This window comes from Echinops telfairi, unplaced genomic scaffold (assembly GCF_000313985.2).
Source record: "Echinops telfairi isolate 266 unplaced genomic scaffold, ASM31398v2 ScPeMD7_1;HRSCAF=3_0, whole genome shotgun sequence".
Classification (NCBI taxonomy): domain Eukaryota; kingdom Metazoa; phylum Chordata; class Mammalia; order Afrosoricida; family Tenrecidae; genus Echinops; species Echinops telfairi.
The window spans coordinates 48,807,585-48,831,945 of NW_022103896.1; the positions used below are offsets into that span (position 1 = coordinate 48,807,585).

Consider the following 24,361-nt stretch of genomic DNA (forward strand, 5'->3'; position numbering starts at 1 on the left):
TTTTTCTTATGAAAAATATGACTGTGTAATTAAAAAGTTAAATGTTGGTGACATTATTGTTCCCAGATTTTTGAGACACTATTTTACACAACTCATTGTGCTTCAAGGATACAGTGATAAATAGAACCACAGTTACATTTTCCATGTGCTTTTTCCGGACATATTTAATAAAGTCTAGGAATATTTACTTTGAGGTAGTGTTTAAATAAAGCTGGTTAATAAAAGGGTTTGTATTAAGAAAACTTGTAATATTATTGATATTCAAGTTTAAGTTATATTTATTTTGCTATTTTCTTAGATATATGAAAAAGTTTTATATTTATTTTACTGACTGTAAAGAAAATTCTTAGGAAACTTGAATTTTGGTTTAGAGTATCTGTTACAGTTCGTTTTTGCTTATGTAACATGCTCATGACATATAATGTTAAGCTTATTCTGAATTACCTCTGTAGCATAACATCTGAAATAGTTTATATTTTTTGAGTCATCTTGAAGTACAGTAAGATTATGACATAACTTCTGTATTATCAGAAAAATTTTTTATTGTAAATTTAAGCAGATTTTATGTCTTTGCAGATTCTTATATAAACTACTTAAAAGCTACCATTCTTCCTTGATGTTGTGTTGGATAATTAGCATTCCTCATTATAGTGGCTCATAGGGGCTTTCAAGCCACTTGCATGAGAAAGATAGGCTTTTTACTCCCTGAAGAGTTACAGTCTTGGAAATCCACAGGGGCAGTTCTACCGTCTCCTCTAGGGTCACCATGAGTTAGAATCCACTCGGTGACAGTGAGTTTGGTTGTGTTATTTTTCTGTTTGGAGTTTTATATTTCTATGCATCTTAGTTTTTTAACTATAATTAAGGCAGTTATAATAGAAATGGTCTATGCCTTTGACATGGTGCTTCATAAAACATATTCTTTTTAGTAAAATCCTCTTTTTACCTCTTAGTTTGAGGGGACGAAACTAAGATTAAGGATTTCAGACAAGGGCTGGAGGAAGGCAAATCTTTCTTAGCCCAAGTAGTTATAAAAAACAAAAGGGAAGGGTATTTGTGCCCAAGTGTACTATTAGTCAGAAACCATGAATGCCACTCAAAAACATCAATGTCAAAGGTTAAATTGTTTCCTACAAGATCTAGAGCACTGTACAAAATGTAGATGGTAGAATAAAGTCAGAGGAAAGGAACTACCTTGAAAGTTAGAGTCCCTTTGGGGAAAAAGGATTTAAGTTAGTCTGTTCATTCATCTGAGGTTCCTCTTTATTTGTTTAGAGAAGAGTCACATGGAGAACCCACAATGCACCTAGATGCTTCAGAGCAAGCACAGCAATGTCACGTACGAACAGACCGCTGAGATTCCATGATCCGTCAGTTCAGTTACTCTTTTCTGTGCTCTGTAATTTTCTGTGTGCCCTCCAGCCCAAGCCCCAGCCCTGAGTGAATCCCGGTTTTGATTTCCTTTGTACCTGTAACTGAGGAAGTTGTACAAACTGATGGGCAGCATTTCACTTAGGGCCCTCTCAGCATCGTCCTCAAATCCATCTCCTCCCCTTTTCTTCTCCTTAGTCTTCTCACAGTTCAGAACCCTGCCCCTTTTCTGACTTTCTTTGTACCAGATTTTCCCTTGTTCAACAGAAAAGTTGTAAGCCTGCACATGGGAACCCCCTTACTTTCCATCTAAGAAATCTGCGTGCACTCTGCCGCGTGCTCTCAGGTTACTTCCCGTTAACAGTGGGGGATTGCCAGTCTCTGGCAGGCTCTTCTATCTGTGGTCAAGTCTGTCATTTTAACAGGGAGACAAAAAACTCTCGTCTACACTGTGTTCCTTGCTTTGGTTTTTTTCTTTAAGCATCTTTTGACAGAAAAAGTGGGCAGCGTTCCTGTGCACCCCGTCCGCTCCTTGCACACCCGGTCTTCTCTTAAAGCCCTGCATTCCTGACACATGTAGTAGTTGACGATACAGGGGTTTTTCTTCATATGTTTGAAATGAACTTGTATGTCCCTAAAAACTCCCAAGTCCAGTTCAGTTTACTCTTCTCCCATTTTTTTTTAAAGCTACTCACACGAAGACTTAGGTCTGAGCGGCAAGGAATCTAGAGGGCTTTTGTTTTCCTTTCAATACTTGGTTTTGGGAGAAGTACACTGTATATACTTACACAGCCATCTCAACAAACGAAATCAGCAACAATATCCTGTTAAAAAACCCCATAAATGAGGTTCCCTGTCTCTCTTCTTTCTTTTACAACGGTGTTATTGACTAAAGTTCCTAGTTTACGTTCAGGTCACTCTGGGTTGCACTGTCCTGCAGGCTTTGATACATGTGTGATGTCATGCATCCACCGTCACCGTGTCGTACTGCATAGTTTCACTGCCTGGACCATGAATTGTGCTGACCGTCTCGTGTTGCCATACTTACAGCACATGCCTCTATTTCTCTTGGTGTATGTGTGTGTGTGTGTGTGTGTGTGTTCCTTTACTAGGCTGATGCAGGGCATTTGTAGGGAGATAAAAAACACAAGACAACATTGCTCTTGACTAGATCCTGACTCTTAGTAACCCTATAGAACAGAGCAGAACTGTCTCAAAGCGTTTCCAGGACTGTAAATCTTCACGGAGGTGCACTGCCACATCTCTCTTCCAAGGGTGGTTTGAACCATTGTTCTTTCAGTGCTTAATCTGAGCTACCAGGACTCTTCGCCGAGGAGGGTAACCAATACAAATTTCCAGGCTCTGGGGCCCAGAAGGGCATCTTGGGTAAAGTGATCAGATTTAAAGTGGGACACCATTGACTGTATGTGTGTGTGTGTGTGTTCGTTCGTTTTTGATTAAAGATTTGATCTATATGGACCAAGTAGACTGTTCCCTAGCTTGTCATGCATTCTTTCCAAAAATTGGGACTTTTTTAAAACGCCAAAAATTGGGACTGTCCCGCCAAAAGCGGGATGTCTGGTCACCTTAATCTTGGGTAAAGTCCATATGAAGTAGTTAGCTAGTTCCTACTTACTTAGAAACCTAAAGAAGTTTTTCTCTCTGGGGTCCGTCTGTCCCTCAAGTTGTGTTATTCCAAAGTCCTTCCTTAACTAGCCTGCACCTAATCAGATGTGCGTTCCAGTCTTCATCCAGGGCAGTGGTTCTCAGCCATCCGAACCTGGCCCTTTAATACAGTTCCTCATTTGTGGCGACTCCCCAACCATACATTTATTTTTGTTGCTACTTCATAACTGTAATTTTGCTACTGTTGATAACCGCTGATCTAGGTAGATGTTTTAAAAGCAAGATGGTTGACCACGCTTTCATTATGGAAACATGCTTTTTTTCTGACTTCTTTTTCACTGCTATCTCGAATCCCACCCTCACTTGTCTGGCGTATGCTTCTACTTCATGTACCAGTACCTCCTCCTCCTGCACCCCTTTGCATTTAAGTTCTTCAACATGTTATCCTAAGCTTTCCAGTATTTGCTCTAATCTCGTTTCCCTGAGACTATCTGTTCAAATCTCTAAAGAGCTGATGTATAAGTGAACGTTGGGTAAAAACCATTTAGAGATGTGGACTGCTCACACATTCTGAGGACATGACACTTGAATATTAGAGCAACAAAGCAAGGACAGCTTCTTCCTAGACAATCAGACCCCGAGGCCCACAAGGTGGAAGGGATTCGTTCTCCCAAAATCACATCACTAGTACTGGTCACTAGAACCAGCCTTTCCGTTCAATACTTTTCTCATGATTTTGTTTTATTTTTTCCCCCAAATACAAATTCACTTACACAGTCGCTCACTCATGCTTTTTGAAGTTTATTGACATTTTAGAACATTAAGTGGCCTGTATTATCTTTAGTTTTGACTACATGATGTACTCCATTTTTGAATGGGAGCCACTTCTCTTTTCTCTAAGTGGGCGTAGAAATGCCTGTGGACGTTTCTGTCTATGCACAGATAGCAGGTTACACGAATTACACTAAAAAATTTAGCCGGATGTTAACTCTATTATAGACACTTCTTAGTCCTTGAAGAAAACTTTTTGATATAAGAAGGTAATGTGTTAACTCCGTGCTCACGGCCATCAAGTTGCTTCTGACTCATGAAATAGTAGGACTGCCTCCATGGGTCTCCAAGACTGAGACTCTGTATGGGAGTAGAAAGCTTCATCCGATTTTGAACTGTTGATTCTGTGGTTAGCAGCCCAACATAGAACCAACCCACTATGCCACCCGGGTCTTCCTAACTTGTATTATGCAAGCATCATTGATATGGGCCAGAGAAATCTATGCCTTAGATTACTAGATACCATTTAATGATTACCTCTTGAACCTTGCCCTTGACCTCCGGGAGAAATAGTCAGGAACGAATAAATCATAATTGGGGACACACGATCCGCCTGGCAGTATTTTTGAGGAATCCTGCTCAAAACATTTCTGAGTCAACTGTTGATTGAATTTCTTCCTTTTGTATATGTATAAAATATCGATAACTGTCATGTTTGGTTTTTGTTCACAGATTATTATAAGTATAGGCCTCATGTTTTATGTAGTTCATCGAGCTCAAGTGGAATTGAATGCAGCTATCGTAGCCTGTGAAATGGAACTGAAAACCTCCCTGGTTAAAGGCAGTCAACCGAATACCACTGGCTCTTCATTCTACAACAAGAGGACCCTAACATTTTCTGGAGGTGGCATCAATATTGTATGATTCTTTCAAAATGTATGGTTGTCAAGAGCCTAGCGTGCTGTCCCAGGGCTGCCAGTCACTTGACTGGTGGGCAGAGACACGTTGTAATTGGATTAATGGCACAGACAGAACTGACCACTTTTTAAATTGCACAACTTTTTTAAGGCAAGAATCATTTTCTGGATGTGTAAACGTATGTATAGATCCAATTTTGGCTGCACCTCTTTAATCACTTATCACGCTCGAAATGGCCTATAGGTCTGCACTTTAGTGTTTTTTAATTATTTTATTTCTGGGTACTTAAGAACAGAGAAATAACCCCAATATTTTTCTGCTTAGTGTCTTTATTTATAAAGTCCATGAATAAGTGTATGCATCTTTCCTACTTGTTAGGATGTGTAATTGTATGCAATTGTACGTATGTGGTATGATTGGACGCGCTCTGCTTTGGTAGTCATTTCAGGCAGGTAAACAGTGGCATTGGCTTTGTTTTGTCATTTTTAAGTGGGACCACTGTGCTTTCCTGTTTTCTCTCTAGTTGGAAAACACAGTAACTGTTGGTTGGATGTGTTTTTTGTAAGTCATCACATTGTCGCAGGGCGTTTACACATACACAAGCTTATCTCCTACATTGTGGGACTGAAGTGCTCTTAAGATGCCTTTTTGTGTTCACTGTGTAATATGCAAAGCAAAAGGGAAGCGGTTACTTAATGGGCGGTCATCCCATTGGGACACGTGTTCTAATCCCATTGGGACGCGTCACCCTCTCTAGGTCTGTCATCAAGGGCTGTCCCGTCACAATCTCACAGAACCCTTTATTAGAGGAAACTCTCTTCCTTTTTGTATTCATAATGAGGCTTTGAAATAAAGATGTTAGCCCTTTAAAATGTGGACTTACTGTTATTGAAGATGTCACTCAGGTGGCCTTGTTTGATCAAAACTTTTATAAAAAAATATCAAGCTTTAAAATCATATTTCTAATTCCATTGAGGTATATTATACGTAGCCCCATAGTCTTCAGCTTTAAAACTATAAATTAGTATTAACTTAATGCCTACATTTGTGTTATTTGCCCTAGTTTTGAGTGGGCTTTATTTTGAATTTTTGAGGGGGGATTACTTGTGTTTCTCTGATAAGACTCAGGAATTCTGAAATGTGAAACGAAGTGTCTCAGTTCTATAGCTCTGATAGCTTGAATTGAGTGGATTTATTAATAACTCATATAAGGACAAAATATAATAATTTGGCATAAGATTCATGTATCTCATTTCATTTATCACCTTATTTTTAAAAATAGTTTTATTGTGAACCTAAGGATTAAGTATCTATTTTTTTTCCTATGAAGATTCCAACTTATCAGAGACTGGACATTTTCATTAGGGTAAAAGTGTTTGCCCTCTTGGAAGCAGGTTATCCTAGTCTTATACTAGAGCTGCATTCGACCATTTCAGCGCCTCATTTCTTTGCCCGATTGTAGACACACTTGCTTTTTGTTTGTTTGTTTGTTTGTTTTCCTTTCCTCCACCTTGGAGTCAAGTTTGTTTATGTGTCCAGACCAAGAAGCCCTCACTGTAAATGCTTTGAGAGAGACCTGGGTTTGTACCACATAATCGACCTCCAAAAATTTCCTTGCATTATCGATGGGGGAATATATATATATAATTAGAATATCTATCTTCTATTGGATCCTAAAAAATTATTTTAGTTTAAAATCCCAGTGAACAATATATTTGATTGATTCTTTTCTGTCCAATTTCACATTTCTGTTGTTGCTGTCTGCTTTTTGTTTGTTGATTCATTTTTGTTAAAAGTCTCCTTAATTTAAGATAATTTGTTTTCCCATTGCTTTATACTTTATGTATTTTGAAGTGCATTTATTTACTTAGCATTTTATAACTTGAATAATCTCACCAAATGAATATGTTCTGCTAGTTTGTACTGAGTTCTTCCAATTGTTACACGTCGCTTGATATTTGTAATAAATATTTATCTAAAGGTTAATGTGAAATAATTTTGTTTCTGTATTCTGCCAATCATAATTTTCTATAATAAAATCATTCTTTTTTTCTTAAAGAAAAATAATACGGGTTGACTATTTCTAAACCACGTGATCTATATCTGCATCTTCAACCCCTTCCCCCTTGTTCAATATTTTCCAATCTCAAGTAAACAACAGTCCATCAGAGTCATGCTATGTGATAGCTGGGCTTGGTTGCTGGGTTCTGAGGTTATGCTGTCAGCTGTGGATAACATGACCGTCCGTGCCTTGTTCACTCCATCTTTTGCCCTCCATCATAGAGGAGAGGCCAGCAACAACTGTCTACAAGATCCCTCTCTGCTGCTCACATACTGCTTCCAGCCAGGTAGTGTCTATTTAAAATAAAATGTTTAGGGTTTATCAAACTATTTCAGTGCAGTTTAAATCTGCTTTATGTCCATTAAAAACAAACAAACCAGACGCATAAAGTACACCTAATTCTCAAGTTGAAGAGATACATTTTATTTTTCCTTCTTTGGGCCTTTTCCAATTTTCCATGTTGTTTATTGTTAACAAGTTTTCTTTATTCTTTGCCAAATTTTGCATGTAAGTTGTTTAAAAGCAACATATCTCTCTAAAAACAAGCATATAATAATTCCTCCATGCTTTTATGTCCATTTTCATTTGATTGCTTGATTTGTGAAATCATTTACAACCTGTATTCTCTGGATTGTGAAAACAATATAATATAACTAAACCGCTGTCATTAGGATATGTCTGGTGATTTTATGTTCAGAAGTAACTGTAGGTTTGCTCGAAGCCAGCCATTCTTTCCTCTGCTTCACTTTGTAAGCAAATTCAGCCCCTTCTAAGATGGCATTCCCTTGAGCAGATCAATTATATGATTTGGAAAACATTTCCCCCCCTTACAAAGCTATTAATTCATTTCAGCGGTGTGTTAGTCTGGGTTGACTAGAGAAACAAATTCATGGACACTGATATGTGTATAAGAGAGTTTTATATAAAGGGTAGTTGTACATTAAGAAAGCATCCCAACCCAGTCCGGTCCAAGCCCCTAAGTACGATATTAGCCCATATGTCCGATACTAATCTATAAAGTCCTCTTCAGACTCAAGAAACACATGCAATGATGCTGAATGCAGGACGATCACAGGCCAGTGTATAGAAAGTCTTTGGATCCAGTGGCGTTGTAAGCATCTCAGCGCTGGCACGGGTCTCTACGTGGCTCCTCTGGCTTCAGAATTCTGGTTGCATCAGGGTAGGTCCATGTGGATTCTCCAGCTCTGGGCACTAGTGTAGCTCCATGTGTCTTGTCAGCTTCAATGTCTCCCAGGGAGTGAGTAGAGAAAGAGGTGTCTCCTGCCTCCAAGAAGGAAAACTCAGCAACTCCCTGAATCCTTAGGGCAGTCATTCTCAACCTTCCTAATGCTGTGACCGTTTAATACGGTCCCTCATATGATGACCCCCAACCATGAAACTATCTTCATTGCCACTTCATAACTGTAATTTTGCTACTGTTATGAATAGTAAGGTAAAAATCTGATATGCAGGATATATTTTCATTGTTAGAAATTGAACATAATTAAACAAAGTACAGTCATCAATCACGAAACAATATGTAATTCTATATTGGGAAATATGTGTTTTCTGATGGTCTTAGGTGACTCCCTGTGAAAGGGTCATTCAACCCCCAAAGGGGTCGCAACCCACAGGAGAACCGCTGCCTTAGGGGAAGGCCATGTCAATACAGAGATCTCAATGGCCATATCCTAATTGACACACCTACACTCCACCTGTACTCTTAATCCTCAAATTGATACTAGATTATGTAGCTACCATAGACCACCCTTGTCAATTTGACACGTTCACATAACTCTTCAGCCATATATAATTTTCAAACAAACAAAATCCTATCTGTACCTAAGGGATAAAACTAAAATACATATAATATGTGCCACCCTTATTTAAACTTAACATTTTATAAGTGAGCAAAACAAAAATATTCTATATTTATGTGAACACCTACACCTTATCCTATAATCCTATGAATACTTTTCCCCACCTATGAAAGTTTGTGAGCCAACTACTTCATGCCTTTATCCCCCCATTTTGGATATTCAATTTCTATATTACCCATTTACATCAACCCAGTGCTCTGAGGAGACAATCATATTCTTTGATGTGAAGAATCTTCATTCCAGTTGGAACCTTGTGACTCCACATTCATAAGCAAAGTCAAATCAGAACAGGCCATCCATAAAGTCTGAAATATACACCAGTTCACAGGTTCAAAAATCTCATTTGGTCAGGTCGTGGTCAACTGAATGTGGGTTGCCTCACTTAGCCTTACCAGAGTGCCCCTTGGTCACTTCGCCTATAGGCCATCACAAATTCACAACCCTACCCCCATCACAAATTCACAATCCAAACCCCTTTTGAACTAGATCATGAACTTCAGACCAGTCAACCTGCTCTCGTTCCTTGTAAGCCAGGTCTACGGGTGTCAGTGGCCAGACTCAACTTGTCTCTCTATTGCTGCATTTCTCCTACTTCCACTCAACAAGTGGATCCAGGTGGTCACCTAGCAAGCTTTCAGCCTGCCCACAGGCTCCCTTTAACCTTCAGTCCCAGAGAGGAGTTATCTTCATGGCTCTATATTTTTTCCAGCTTCTGACAAAAACCACTAGTTCAAACTTCAAATCCAAAGAGTTCCTTTTTTCCCTCCAATCTGTCAATCTTGCCCCCAGGCAAGTCTCTTGGAATGCAGATGTCCTGAATACTCCAAAACACTGGTGGGGCTAATCTCAGAGCCTTCTTGGCAGGAGTGTCCTAAACCCATTTAAGGATCCAATTTTAATGGCTGAAGACAAGCGGGATTACAAACTATTTTCATACTTCCCAATAAACATTTTTATAAATAATCATATCGATAATAAGCAGAAGAAATAAGAATAAACAAAATAGAATCAGATACTAAATTCAATTCTTAAAACAGTCAACTTCAATATTTAGCTTATCTTAATTCTTATCTAAGCTAGTCTATTGATACAAAAATATGGGATGAGGCCTCTGAGAGCATCAAAACAGATCCAAGCTTTCTGTCAGCCTTTTGACCTCAGTCAGCCATTTCCTGTGAGCAGCACGGTTTCTGAGAAATTCAAACAGCGATTTCTACCCCTAACCCATTTTCGCCATTTCACACAGGAATAACCCAAAACTACAACCAAACAAAATAATTAAAACACTAATTTCCCATTCTTTCCAGAAAACAACCCAGTAAACTGCATGGACATATCTGACCTCTGGCTAGCCAAAGAAGAAACATTACCATTGAGGGAACGGTTAAAAAAATATCTACTCTCCATCCTTATGATTTGTTCCTCTAGTACCCCAATCCCAAACTACCATATGTGTTAGTCTGGTAGACTAGAGAAACAAAATCTGAGACTCATGTGAACCTGAAAGAGGTTTATATACAAGGGCAGTTAAATATTGAGGAAACATCCCAGCCCAGTCCAGTCCCAAGCCCATAAATCCGTTATTAGACAGATACCAATCTATAAAATCCTCTTCAGACTCAAAAAACACATGCAATGACGCCGAATGCAGGACGATCACAGGTCAGTGGGTAGAAAGTCTTTGGATCCAGTGGCGTTGTAAGCATCTCAGTGCTGGCAGGGGTCTCTGTGTGGCTTTTCTGGCTTCAGAGGTCTGGTTGCAGCAGGGTAGTTCCATGTGTCTTGTCAGCTGCAATGTCTCTTGGAGTGAGCAGAGAGAGGTGTCTCCCACCTCCAAGAAGGAAAATTCAGGAATTCCCAGAATCCTTAGAGGAAGGCCATGCCTACACAGAGATCTCATTGGCTATATCTTGAATGACAGACTAGACTCCACCCCTACACTCTTCATCCTCAAATTGACACCAGATCATGTAACTACCACAAGCGGGTAGTCCCATTGGCTTCTCTGTAGCCAAACTAACTGCTGTAGCTACAAGCATATCCCCAGCATTTCTGGATTTGTTAATGTGCAATGCTGGTGGGGACTTTTTCTGAAAGGTGCTGCGGTTGACATTTGTCCATGTTTGTTTGCTGTGGGTCTGTCTGTGGAGTGCTTGAGGAAGTCACCAGTTATGTGCCGGGTTGATGCCAGTTGTTTAATTAAAATGGTGCCATTCATTACTAACTAGAATTTGCAGAGATGCGAGTTTTATGTGACTCTTAGAAATAATGCCACTGGCCAAAATGTTTCATTCCAGACAGAAGCCCCTTGCTGTACCAGGAAGATGGTCAGTATATACTGGACATTGTTAATTTCTCACTCACATTTAGAATGTAATTTTGATACAGGCTTTACTTTTAAAAGCCATTACAGAAGGGAGAGGTATCACATGCTTCCCAGGTTATTTAAAACTCAGAAGTTCAATAGTAACCTTCCATATAGAATATAAGCTGTTAAACTTATTTCAAAATTAAATGATAACCTGGTACTTAAGAATTGCCAGCTATGTTAGTCTGGGTAGACTTGAGAAACAAATCCATGGACACGCGTGTATAAGAAAGAGATTTATATACAAGACTAATTGAATATTGAGAAAACATCCCAGCCCAGTCCAGTCCAAGTCTATAAGTCCGATATTAGCTCATATGCCCAATACCAATTTATAAAGTCCTCTTCAGACTCACGAAACACATGCAATGCTGTCGAGTGCAGGATAATCACAGGCCAGTGGGTAGAAAGTCTTTGGATCCAGTGGCATTGGAAACATCTCAGCACTGGCAGGGGTCTCTGCATGACTTCTCCAGCACCCAGGGCTGCATCAGGATGGGTCCATGTGTCTTGTCAGCTGCTATGCCTCCCAGGGTGTGAGCAGAGAGTCTCCCCCCTCCAAGGAGGAAATACTGAAATTCCCAGAATCCTTAGGGGAAGACTATGCCCACACAGAAGCCTCATTGGCTATGACCCGATTGACAGGCTAGACTCCACCCTACACGCTTGATCCTTAAATTGACAATTATATAACTACCACACCAGCTGACTGCGGCACACTGTTTCTTAAGGTGGTTAAGGATTTAAAATACGTAGTTCTCAGGTAGAATCAGTCAAATCACCTTCATTGGTCTCCCGGATCACTTCTGTGCCTGGGAAAGTAAAAGGTAATGTTGGGTTTTCCTTTTGTGTTCTCTTTTCCTCTGTGATTCAATGGATGTACAGATGTGTCCCTTGGGAGGGAGTGATTATCAGGGGAAGGAGGATGTGCTCTTCAAAGTGAGAATGCTGATCACCAGCCCTCTGGGCTGCTGAAGGTCATAGCAGAGGTCATAGCAGAGCCTTAGGGGAAATGGTCCTGCTGTGTTATGTTGGCACTAGTTCTTCCCAGCTTTTTTGTTTCTTTTTCCCCTTAATGATCCTAACTCATGAACTATCACAGGCTCCTCAAGTAATTGTTACAGCCTTTTTCGCAGGCAGCAATCATGTTTATGATACCTCTGATAATGTCAAGGGAATTTGAGCAATCTAAGTTCCTGACTATCCTATTTCCTTGAGGGCACTTACCAGCTGCTATAAAACTTTCATCTTCGCACCCAAGATGATACTTGTTTATTTGCAGCAGATCTAATACTTTGGCTTGTGTTCCTTTTGATAGCCAGATTGGGTCGGCACTGCCTAGTAGAACACAAAATAAGTGGCGAGGGAGAAACTTCACACTGCACAACTGCACCCAGCTGGGATGAGTCTCTTTGAGGAAGCATGCCTTCAGGATGGTGTGTACCCAAGCTTGTATACAGCTGTCTGCCAAGCTCGCTCTCTTCAGCAGAGGATGTTTAAGGGTAAAACACTCACTCCTTATTGTGGTTGTTATACTCCCAAGACCAGGTCATAATTCTAAATCAGCGCTACTGCAAAATTAGAGGGTGATCACATCAGATCATAAAATGGAGGATGACTACATGATTACATAACTGCCAAGCCACTGATGATCATGGCTCTGTGAAATTAACACTTAAGTTTAGCCATTACAACCAGAATTACTCTTGCTTCCCACCTTGGCATTCATTACTGCCAGAAATTACTTTGTTAATGTGTGCAAGAGTCAGTAGAAATTTTACCATTGTTATAAACATGAAATGTTCATAATAGGATAGTCCTTAGGAGGAACAGATATCTATTTATCAATAGTATATTGTATTTATTGTATTATAGTGAGTTAAATGTAATTGTATCCATTATCTAGTAGATAGGTTTACAAACAAATTTCTTCCTCACAGTTTAAGAGGCTAGACATCTGAAATCAGAGTTTAGACTCTAGGAAGGTTTTTTCTGTCACCTCTGAAAGAAGGCACTTGTTTTCTTTCAACATCGGTGGGCTTGGTATTCCATAGGAATTGCTCTACCTCACAGCATCAGTGTCCCCCTGGGTCTAAGAGGTTCTTAGCCTACAGACCCTGAGTCTAAAGGATACACCCCACTCTCAACTATTCTTGGTAGCAGTCAAGTCCTTCCATCTCTGTGTGTTTCTCCATTTAACTCTTAGAAGCTGAAAGGTGATGCAGGCCAAATCCCAGGGAAACTCCACTTAATGTCAGATCAGGATTGTGATCTGAGTTAGGTTTTGTGTCCTACCCTCATTCTGAGATAACGGATTGATTACAGCAGATCACATCATGGAGGGCGATGACACCATTACATAACTACCAAAATGCATCATTACTTAATTTCTGTACCACTCAAAATCATGGCTAAGCTGAGTTCACACATATTTTTAGGAGACACAATTCAATACGCTCAACTATTTGGCCTCTCAGAATTTATGTTGTTGCCACATGTAAAACAGTGTTACCCCATCATTATCACCCCAAAGTCAACTCCCAGGTTCAAATTTCATCCTGGGCCAAAATTCCTCTTCACTGGTGAACTTGTAAAACTTAGAATCCAAGTGTTCTCCTTCCAACGTACAGTGGGGAAACAGACACAAGGGTGGACTTGTGTTTTCATTACAAAACGGGGACATTGGAAGGGAGGAAGATAGCACTTTTCTCACTGTCCTTGAGCTGATGCTGCCTCATGGTGACCCTCTGGGCCAGGGTAGAATGGCCCCGGTGAGTCTCCACGACTCTAACTCAATGGAAATAAAAAGCCCCTATGTGTTCTGCGGAGCGCCTGGTGGTTTCTGACGGCTGACTTTGCAGTCAGGGCTCCACCAGCAAGTCAAAAACCCAGCAGAACAGTTTATATTTGCTCCCAAGAGTTGGAAGGACTCTGTTCTCTGAGACCCTCCAGGCTGCGGCCCTGCCATCTAGGCTCGGTGCTAGCCATGCTCTTTGGATTCTTGGTGGAGTCCCGTGCTCCCTGGGCTCCAGCTCCTCCTCCTAGGCACCTCCTGGGTTGCCGACTCTGCTCGCGCAGCGGTGGGGCAGCCCCATTCTCCTAGTTCAGTTGAGTAGCAGTTCCACTTTGGTCAACAGGTCTAGCCTGCTCACCAAACTGGTGAAGATCTGACTTGGAAACCAAGGAGAGGGCAGTCACACTTTGGGCATCAGTAGAATGTGGTTCCAGCCTTTGAGGTCCCAGAGACTGGGGCCCTTCACTTTGAAACAGGTAGCTCTACTTCCAGTGCTCCTTGTCTGTCCAGCATCTGCTTCCTGGTTCCTTGTGCTGGCCTGGTCCCTGTGCTGGCCTGGCTTCTGTGCTGGTCCGGCTTCTGGACAGCTTAGACAAATGTGTACCAAGTTCTTCAGCTTTACTCTACTCATCGGTGCCCAGAGGCTCTTCCAGGAAGCCTTATGCCCTAAGACATTCAATTGCCCTCTCTTCACTCCCATGCCATGTCAGACCAGTTTCATGGCTTTGTTGCCACTATTTTTTCTGCTGTTCCTCACCACCCATGCTGTCTCTGCTCTTAGACTTTTCCTCACTTCTTTCTGAGTCTTCATTAGAAGTGTTTTTCCTACTAGGTACTTTCGAACTCTGGACCCTTCATCCATACCCAAAGTGGCTGCCACATTTTATGTATTTGTTACAGCAGCACCACATGGGTTCGAACTCCACTCCTGATACCAAATTCTGTCTTAGGTATCTACTGCTGTTCTCCCAGAAATAACACAAGTAGATGACAGTAACAAACAGAAATTCATTTTCTCCCAGTTTGGGAGGCTAGAGGTCTGAATTCAGTGTTAACTCCAGGGGAAAGATTTCCCTCTGTTGGCCCCGAAGGAAGAACCTTGTGTCCTTTCCAAAATCTGGGCCTGGTGTTCACTGGGGAGTGTTGTGTATCTTGCCATCAATCGTCCTGTGGGTCTAGGGGGTTCTTAGACAGAGGGACCCCCAGGTCCAAATGATGCATTCTGCTCCTAACTCTTTTCATCTTATATTTCTTGTATGACGAAAGGAGGTGCAGGCCAAACCCAGGGAAACTCCCCTCACATTAGGTCTGGGCTGTGACCTGAGTAAGGGTATTATATTCCACCTTAATCACTTTACAACCCAGTGGCTGAGCTCACAAAATCACATTACAGATGATGATTCTGTCATTATATAGCTGCCAATGTACATCTTTACATAACAGCCAAACCACTGAAAATGATGGTATAGCCAAGTTTACACATATTTATGGGAAATGGGAGGTGGGGTGGGGGGTGGGGGAAGAGACACAATTCAACCCATGACAATAGAACAATTTTAGGGGCAGATATGGCATTATAGGCAGGGCATTTAGTCATCCTGCCATGTTTAACAAGGATGAGTATCCAAATAACATAATTATTGTTTTCTTAAAGTGACTCAGTGTTCTGTAGGTAGCCTGCTGCCTGATAACCTTTAAAACCATGAACTATGCAGAGAAGTTGAAGGAAATGTCAGAAGGATATGTACTGAACTCAAGCAGGAGACTAAAAATGATAAAATATTTCTTACAATTACACAATTAGAATCAGTAGCATATTTATCCTGGGATGCATCAATAGCATGCTCACCATAAAGAATTTTAGAAACTGGCAGCAGTAGCAGTCAAGAGAAAATTCATGTATTTAACTACTTGCAGTTAGGAAACCATTTTTAATACAAATGTTTTGAAGCAGAGCCCATTGAAAACTGATGATCCCTTACAATCCTGTCCAAAGCTGACCTTGGAGAGAAGGTCAGGGAACTGAGTGATTGTCCACCAAATGTTTTCAGTTCATTACTCTGGTTTTCGGTTATTCAACTGCGTTTGCATCACATTCCTATTTTACATAAACAGTGTGACGAGCTTGGCTTGGCATCAGCATTCTAGATCTGATTCAGATCTGTGGATTAGATGAACTTGGATTCTGAGAACCTGTCGCGCTCTTGCTTTTTAGTACGGGGCTTGGCAGAGAAAACCAGAACAGGATCTTCTAGAAACAAGCCGGGAAGTAATTTCAAGTCCTTGTTGTGACTTGCCGAGAGAGATGAGAGTAGAAGATCCAGGGGACTCTTGGCTTTCAAATCTGTAGGCACCTGAGAAGTCTGCTACTGGCCTCCCTACAACATCCAGCAGGTCAGGGACAACGTGGAGGCTGAGAGGGAGCTGGGTGACCCGAGGAAGAGGGAGTTCTGAGAGACCAGATACAAGGAAGCTTCCTGAAAGCTGCTGTTCCAGGCACTGGGCCTGCCTGTTTCAGCGTCCTCTCCCAGCAGTTTCTGCTGCCGTGAACTAATTGCGGAATTGTTCTGACTGCCAAACACCTGGACACAGAATGAGCACAGTGCAGAGGCAAAGAGTTGAATAAATTACAAGACATTTACTGCACGGAAGACAAACAACCAGCGATTGGCAAGAATGATCTAGATGTTTCCCAGTGAGACAGATGCGTTTTGAGGAAGTATTGTTTTGTCAAAGAAACATGGGGAAAGTTGTTAACCAAAAAGGAATATAATCATTCCTGTTTAAAGAAAATGCCCCGTCACCCTTTTTCTATGTACGTATATTCAAAGGGTCTTCAAAAACTTTATGGAACAGGGAATGAAAAGATAATAAATGTTTCCATGAACTTTAGCAAGCCCCCTTGTATATGAGTGCGTGTATGTGTGTGTGACTATGTGGAATTACATGAGGAGGGAGATAGACACAGAAGGAACTTTACTCAATTGAGATTCATTACCCTGGTGGGAATAGAGATGTGGGTAGAATGAGGAGAGGAGTGAATGGTGGCAATACAGTCAAAGGGGAGAGGGCACTAAATTCAGAAAACAGAATAGACCCACATTTCTTTCATTGGCATTGCAGTTTTTGCAAGTTTTTGCTCATGGATTCTCAAAGTATTCTTTGACCACAACAAAGTGTGGTAGTTACATAATCTGGTGTCAATTTGGGACTTGAGAAGATTAAGAGTGAAGGGGCGGGGTCTAGTCTGTCAATCGGATCATAGCCAATGAAGCCTCTGTGTAGGCATGGCCTTCTCCTGAGAATTCTGAGAATGCTTGAATGGCCTCCTTGGAGGTGGCAGACACCTCTTTCTCTCGGCTCACTCCCTGGGAGACATTGCAACTGACAAGACAAATGGACCTAAGCTAGTGTCCTAAGCTGGAGAAGCCGCATGGACCTATCCTGATGCAATCAGACCTCTGGAGCTGGAGAAGCCATGTAGCAACCCCTGCCAGTGCTGAGATCCTTACAACACCACTGGATCCAAAGACTTTCTACCCACTGGCCTGTGATCATCCTGCACTCGGCAGCATTGCATGTGTTTCATGAGTGTGAAGAGGACTTTATAGGTTGGGATCGGTCATATGGGCTAATATCAGACTTACAAGCTTATACTGGACTGGGTTGTTATGTTTTCTCAATGTTCAATTCCTCTTGTATATAAAGCTCTTCCTTATACACATATGAATGTTCTTGACTTTGTTTCCCTAGTCTACCCCGACTAACACACAAAGATGAAGAAATATGGAGATAGTAGCTATAGTTGAACAGACAGGAACTTGATCCCTTTCCTGACGTGGTATGGAGGGAAGCATTGTTCTATTTGTGCCCCGACTCTGAAAAATCACACACAATTTGTTCATGTCTCTGGACCAATGACTTTCTAAAAACTAGGAAAAAAAATTGGCCGAGGAAAGCTGTACACTGTCTCCTACCTTAGACTGTGAGGGGTCCTGGGGGAATGAAGGAGTCTAGTAAGTTCTCCTCAGCTTCTACACCATTAGTTCATGACAACCTCCACTCTTAGTTTTTTAAGTAACATATAAAATAAGACTTGCTCTTTGGATTCACATTCTTTGTTCTTTGCCATCGGTATTTTCTAAACTCCCATTCAGTTGGTTGTTGATTCAGTAGAAAATAGACAAATAGTAGGCCCATTGCTAGATTTAAGGGTTAAAACCAGTGCTGTTGAGTAGATTCGGACTCATGGCGCTTCCATGTGTATCAGAGTGTGTTGATCTGTGCTCCACAGGGTTCTCAGGGTTCTGATTTATTTTGGAGATCACCGTGCTGTCCTGTGGGATGCCCCTATGGGCCTCAGAGCCTAGGGGCCTCCTTTCTGTTAGCAGCCAAAGTGCTAACGATTTGCACCATCTAGGCTTTGGGGTTTGTAGAGATAGAAATAATACTAGGGGGACTTTTCTCCAATGATAAAGCTAAGAAAGTAGAGGAGCAATTGCAGTAAAGTGTGATTTGGTCCATGATAAGGAATTATCTTGGAGAAGTATAAGGATGAGATAGAAATAAGTTGTGATAGAGGCAGAGGGTCTATGAAAGGGAAGAAAAAAATGGGTTGGGCCGTACCCTACAGTTAGTTATAACTGAATTGAGTTTGGAAGAAACTCACTGCCACTGAGACGGTTCCAAATTTTTAGTGCCCTATGAACCCTGAGTTGAACTGCCCGTATCGGTTCCCAGGCTGTAGGTCTTTATGGGAGCAGAAGTCCTTCTCTTTAGCTTGCAGAGTGGCTGGCGGGCTTTAACTGCTGCCCTTTTAAGCAGCCCCACATTTAATCCTCTGAATGTAAAGTTTCCATGGGAAGAGGAAGAGGAAAGACATTCTAAAGGCACAAGCACTGAACACCAGCCAAACCATAGAGGGCAAACGCAAATTTCAGCTGGCACAAGAGCCTGTGTAGCTAGCTTCACAAAGAAGCAGGCCAGGACTCCGAATCAGCAAGCAACTGGCTCCTTAGGTGGAGCTCAGACATACCCTCACTATCCAGTTTTTCCAACATTTCTGACACCAGCAGTCCGTCCCATGACTCACTCTCCTTCTCTGCTGGATTTGAAATTGGTAACAATGGCTACATAGAACTCACAGACCATCCTCAGATGTATGTGGCTTTTTATGATCAGGAGCCATTTGGAAATAATAGGGAGACAATACAGGAGACAGGATCAACTTCATTAATCAGGCCAGTCTCCGACCAGGACAGTTCCTAACTTCTCGGCCAAATGTACAGGCAGCTGCTTTTCTCCATCATGCACTTGTCCTCCACTGGCTTCAGCCTTCCTGCTGTCTGCCTCTCTGCAGCGAACCGACCCAACTCATGTCCACTGCAGCAGCCCTCTTGGCTGTTGCCATCCTAGCAGCAGTCTTCTGCTGTTACAGCTGGGTTTGTCACCTGGCCCATCTCCCAAGACTCCTGCTTGCTCTGCCACTGGGCTCCTTGTCTGGTCAGTTCTGCTACTGGGCATCTTTGGGTCTCTGCCTCTACTAGGACAACTCTTACAGTTCTTTTTGCTAAGCCGATAAGTGTCCAAGGTACTTGCTTCTTCTTCTTGGGGCTATAAGTCACTCCTTTCCCTATGTTTCAGATCTTTTTCCTGGGTCTAGGAAACTATAAGCTCATATAACTTGGTCCAAAGGACACTCTCCATTCCAGACTCTTCTTGCTGGTAGTGAGGTCCCTTCCTGAAACTCGATAGCCTTAGCCTTTACTTCTATCAGTCTAGCCGGATGGCAAAACTGATCAGTCAGTCCCCCAGCTGGGAGTTAGACCACAAGTCAGTCCGTCCTATTGGATGGCTTTGCACACTGCTATTTGCAAAGTAAATGGAGGATGCCTGCAAGGCATGCAAAATACACCAAGGACAAGGCAGATTGTAGTCCAATCAATCATTTTTGGAAGACTTATCAATCTAAGGCCAGAAAGGTTTATATAAAATATTAATATGGTTTGATTTTTACATTCATAAAGGAGAAGATGTTGAAGTGACTGGCAGATCACAGTTTTAGCAGCAGTTTGGAGAAACTGAAGAAGGTCAAACTACTAAAATCTAAAGACTAATGGGGAAAAATAATAATGACTAATGGGAAATGTTTTAACAAGGATGATGGCAACATATGTACATCTATGCTTGACACAATGGATGGATGGATGGATTGTTGGAGGAGCTGTAAGAGCCCCCAATAAAATGATTAAAAAGATAAAGAAAAGACTAATGGGGGAAGAGGTGGGAATGATGAGAACCAGAACTAATGCTTAACAATAAATATGGGAAATGGGTATGTTTGAGAGGTTTAGAAAACCAGTTTGATGAGTACTGGAGTATGGTTGTGAAAGAAGGAAGACTTTGTCATGTGTTCTCAGTTATCGGTTCAGGAAACGCCTTCACTGTGAGCAGTTTGGAGGCAGGTGAGGCGATGTTTGAAATACCTAGGGGCATGGAGATCAGGAGACATTGTGAACAAGTGGAAAAATGGATCCGAATGTTAAAAGGCGACATGGGATACAGACTGAGGTTTGGAAATGATCAAAAAATACAAGCAGAATTTGAAGCTTTTGGAGTGCATTTGTTATTAAGTGAGAACAGACATTAACTAACATAGGAACATATAGGAACTAGAGACTGAGGAAGCTAGAGAGAGAAGACCAAGTCAGACAGGGGGCCATGCCCAGAGAGGAGGCTGTAGAAATAGGATGCTGTTCATACTACAGAGGCCAAGTAAGGAAAGGACTTCAAAGCTTTCATTGAGCGTGACAGGAAGTTTTGGGAGACTTAATGATCACAATCACAAGGAAGTGGTGGAAACAGAGTCATGCTGGAGTCTGTTTAGGTATAAATGGGAAATAGAAATTGGAAATGTGGACAATTCTCAATTACCATATATACTCGTGTTCGGATCAGCTTAAATTCAACGAGTCTATACAGTCTCTTGGAAGTAGCCACAGGAAGAATGTAGTGGTGACGATAAACACTGAGGGTTAATTAAAAGGAGCTTGCTTACCTAAGGGATTAACATTCCTTTACCCCTTTGAATTTTTGCATCAGTTTAATAGTATGATTAATTATTAGGGCTTTTCATTTACAATCTTTTGAAGTTTCACTATGAAGCAAAAACAACCTGGGTAGCAAGCAGAGGGAGATACTGGAGGAGGTAGGACTATGAGCCTCACACATTAAAGTCATCAGGGGGACTTCCCCCAAATTCTGACGTCCAGGCAGACAGCAATTCATCAGAATCCCTGCAGGTAGAGCCTGGATGTTGACATGCTTTTAAAGGGCTTCATATAATTCTGATGCACAATGAGGATGGAAAACCACTGAAGGGGTTTACTGTTAAAACAGTAGTTACTTTTGAGAAACGATGTACAAATGCGCTTTACACAATTGATGTGTGTATGGATTGGGATAACAGTTGTATGAGCCCCTAATAAAATGTTAAAAAAGAAAAAAAAAAAAAAAAAACAAAAAAAAAAACAAAACAGTAGTTACTTAACTCTCTGCATCAGCAGAGAAATGAGCCATCTATCATTTACATTACTGTATAACTCATTGATATGAAACACCCCGAACTGAAATGCAAAGAGATTGATATGATCAGAGTAAATAGAGCACTGGCTTAGAATTAAGAGACGTACTGCATTTTATAATTTTATGCAAATAAAAAAGTTTCACAAGCATACAATGTGGTAGCTAATCCTTATTGAAGGTCCATTTCTGAGTTAACAAAAAAAAGTTCCTTTACTTTTTCAGCAGAATCATGGCTGTCTAGAATAAGCTTCTAATTCTGAACTCAAACTAATCTCAGGATGTTGCCTTAACTGGCCCCTCCCCCCTCCTCCCCACCTCCTGACATTTCTGGAACAGGAATATCTTAGGTTGTTGGGAAGAAGCACATTCAAGACTATCCTTACAGTACTGCAGTGCTTAGAGAAAAGACTCATCTTTTGTTCTCCTCTATCATCAATGAGTATACTCCAGTGAAATTTGTTCTAAAGCTAGGTTTTCAATTTTTGAGCAATATGTGTTAAGGTAAAAGCGAATGACAAAAGACCACGCAGATCAGCCTTTTCCTTTAGAGAGAGAACATCTCCTTAGGACCTCAGAGTAGTCAGTGGCCGAGTGTGTTTTCCCTCACTCGGGGCTCTCTATCACAGTCAGCTCTATGGCAGACGGGAGGCCCACGTAAGAAATGACACAAAAGCATGCAGCCTGTGTTGCCTTAGCAATGTAGAAGGCTCCAGAGGACGAGGCCTGGGAACCAGTGCCTGGATTTAATAAAAGTTTTATACCACATTACTTCAAGGTAATAGAATTTTATTCAGGCTGAATTTTAAACTCACTTTGCAAATAACAATTCCTACAAAATGAAATATGTACATATATATGGTGTAAGGCTTATGAAATACACACAGTAATCCCTTAGTTTCAAATGTTTGTCCTTGATATGAAGAAAATAAATTTTAGAGTATTTAATTTAGGTTGTTATACTTGGAAAAAATAGCTTGTTAGATATCAGATAAACTATCCTAAATCTTCTTTAGACATTACAGACATTTATAAGAAATAATTTATAAGGAAAGGAAAACGATTCCCAAGTAGCAGTATGTGAGGGTTAAGTTGTGTGTGAATTTGACAGCGCCATCCTTCTCTTCTTCCGTACTTATGTCCTCACCTCCCCATGATGAGCTATATATACTAGGAGCAGCCAATCAGCGAACGGGAGTTTCCGTGATGGTGTGGCTTGCATCAAATAGATATACGTATCTTGCATAGCTCCTTAGCTTTTTTTCCTTGTTGTGTCCTACATCTAGCCCTAAACATCTGACCTCTGGTTCTTGGAATTTCACCAGCAGCCTACCATCTTGTCTACTAATTTGGGACTCACCAGCCTCTGCAGCCTGTAAATCAGCAGACTGCTTTCTGATCTGCTAGTCTTGGGGTGATCAGCCCCTTACAACTATGTGAATTGCGAGAAGCCTCCAGCCTGATGTCTCACCCAGGGACTTGAGCTTTGCCAGTCCCTACAATCAAAGGATCCATGAACTCAAGACAAATCTCTATAGACATTGATAAGCGTCAATTCTTTTGCTTCTTTAGAGAACCCAGCCAAAAGCATGGTGTCAGCATTGTGATGTCTCCCAGCTGCATAAACAGAGCATTAGGTCAGTTTTAAGATAATTTATGCTGTCGCATTAGTCTCAATAAAGGATCCTGAAAGTTACTAACGTTGTATACAGTCATCAATGGTTTTCACAGTGAAAAATGTGCGTTGAGTACACTGAAGCAGAAACTGTCAACTCAACTTTCCAGCCTTTGCTTTTGAATTTTTTGGTACTAATTTGTTTGATAGACATTAGAACTAAATTAGGATTTATTCAAACAGATCAAAAGGAAAAATTATAGTGGTGGTATATAGCAGGAGAAGATGGAAATGTTTGTAGAAAATGCTTCTTCAAAATCAGTTCACCACAATTTTGAATTGTGTTTAAGGAGTGTTTCCTGAGTTGATGCTGAAGGCATGGAAGTGAACCTTACAGTGGATTCTGATTAGTTTTTGTGATTCTGATTAGTTTTTGTCCACTCACAAATTCTGTGAAATGATGATGGCATTTGCAAATCACCTTCCCTTTCTCTAGAGGCGTTTCTTTATTTACACTTCAGAGTGCACTGTGTGGAGGACCCAGTGACAAACAGGAGAGCCAGATATTTCCCCTAAATTACGTATGACCAAATAATTTAACCTTATTATGATTTAAATTATAAGTTAAAATTATGTCTCTGTTGGGTGACAGAGTTTCTCTTGCCTCACAAATTAAAAATTATTCTGTTTAGGTTTACCCATTGCCATTCAGTACTACTGGAGTACATGAGTTTCTTGGTGTGTTAGGCCGGCTTGACTAAAGAAACCAATCCAGAGACACTCATAGGTGTGTAAGAAAAAGCTTTACATCAAAGAGTAATTGTACATTAAGAAAACATCCCTGCCCAGCCAGGTCAAATCCATAAGTCCGATATTAGCCCATATGTCCAACACTAGTCTATAAATTCCCTTCAAACTCACGAAACACATGCAATGATGCAGAATACAGGAAGATTCCAGGCTGGAGGGTGAAAATCTTGTGGATCCAATGGCAGTGGAAGCATCACCGGGCTGTATCTGAAGGTCTCCCCTGCATGGTTCACTCAGGTCTCAGTGTAGTTCAGTGTAGTGTGGCTTGTCCACAGGAAGAAAGAGAGGAAGTTCCCAGAGTCCTCATGAGAAGGCCATGCCTACGAAGAGGCATCATCAGGCTGTGACTGATTGACAGGCTAGACACCACCCCTTCACTCTTAATACCCTCAAGTTGACATAAGATTATGTAACTCACACTTCTTTTATTTTCTTGTTTCATTTTTGAATATTTTCTACTTTAAAAAATATCATTTTATTGGGGGCTCATACAACTCTTATCACAATCCATACATACATCAATTGTGTCAAGCACATGTGTACATTCATTGCCCTCATCGTTCTC

General features: G+C 41.1%; 1 protein-coding gene across 1 annotated transcript in view; it reads left to right on the plus strand.

Annotated features, from left to right (window-relative positions):
- Positions 1-6,672, plus strand: part of TMEM64 (transmembrane protein 64) — a 22,521-nt gene extending 15,849 nt beyond the window's left edge. The window contains exon 4 of the mRNA XM_004697480.2: positions 4,501-6,672. Coding sequence (XP_004697537.2) covers positions 4,501-4,692 — 192 coding nt within the window. The 3' untranslated portion in view covers positions 4,693-6,672. The remainder of the gene's footprint in view (positions 1-4,500) is intronic.
- The last annotated feature ends 17,689 nt before the right edge of the window (positions 6,673-24,361 follow it).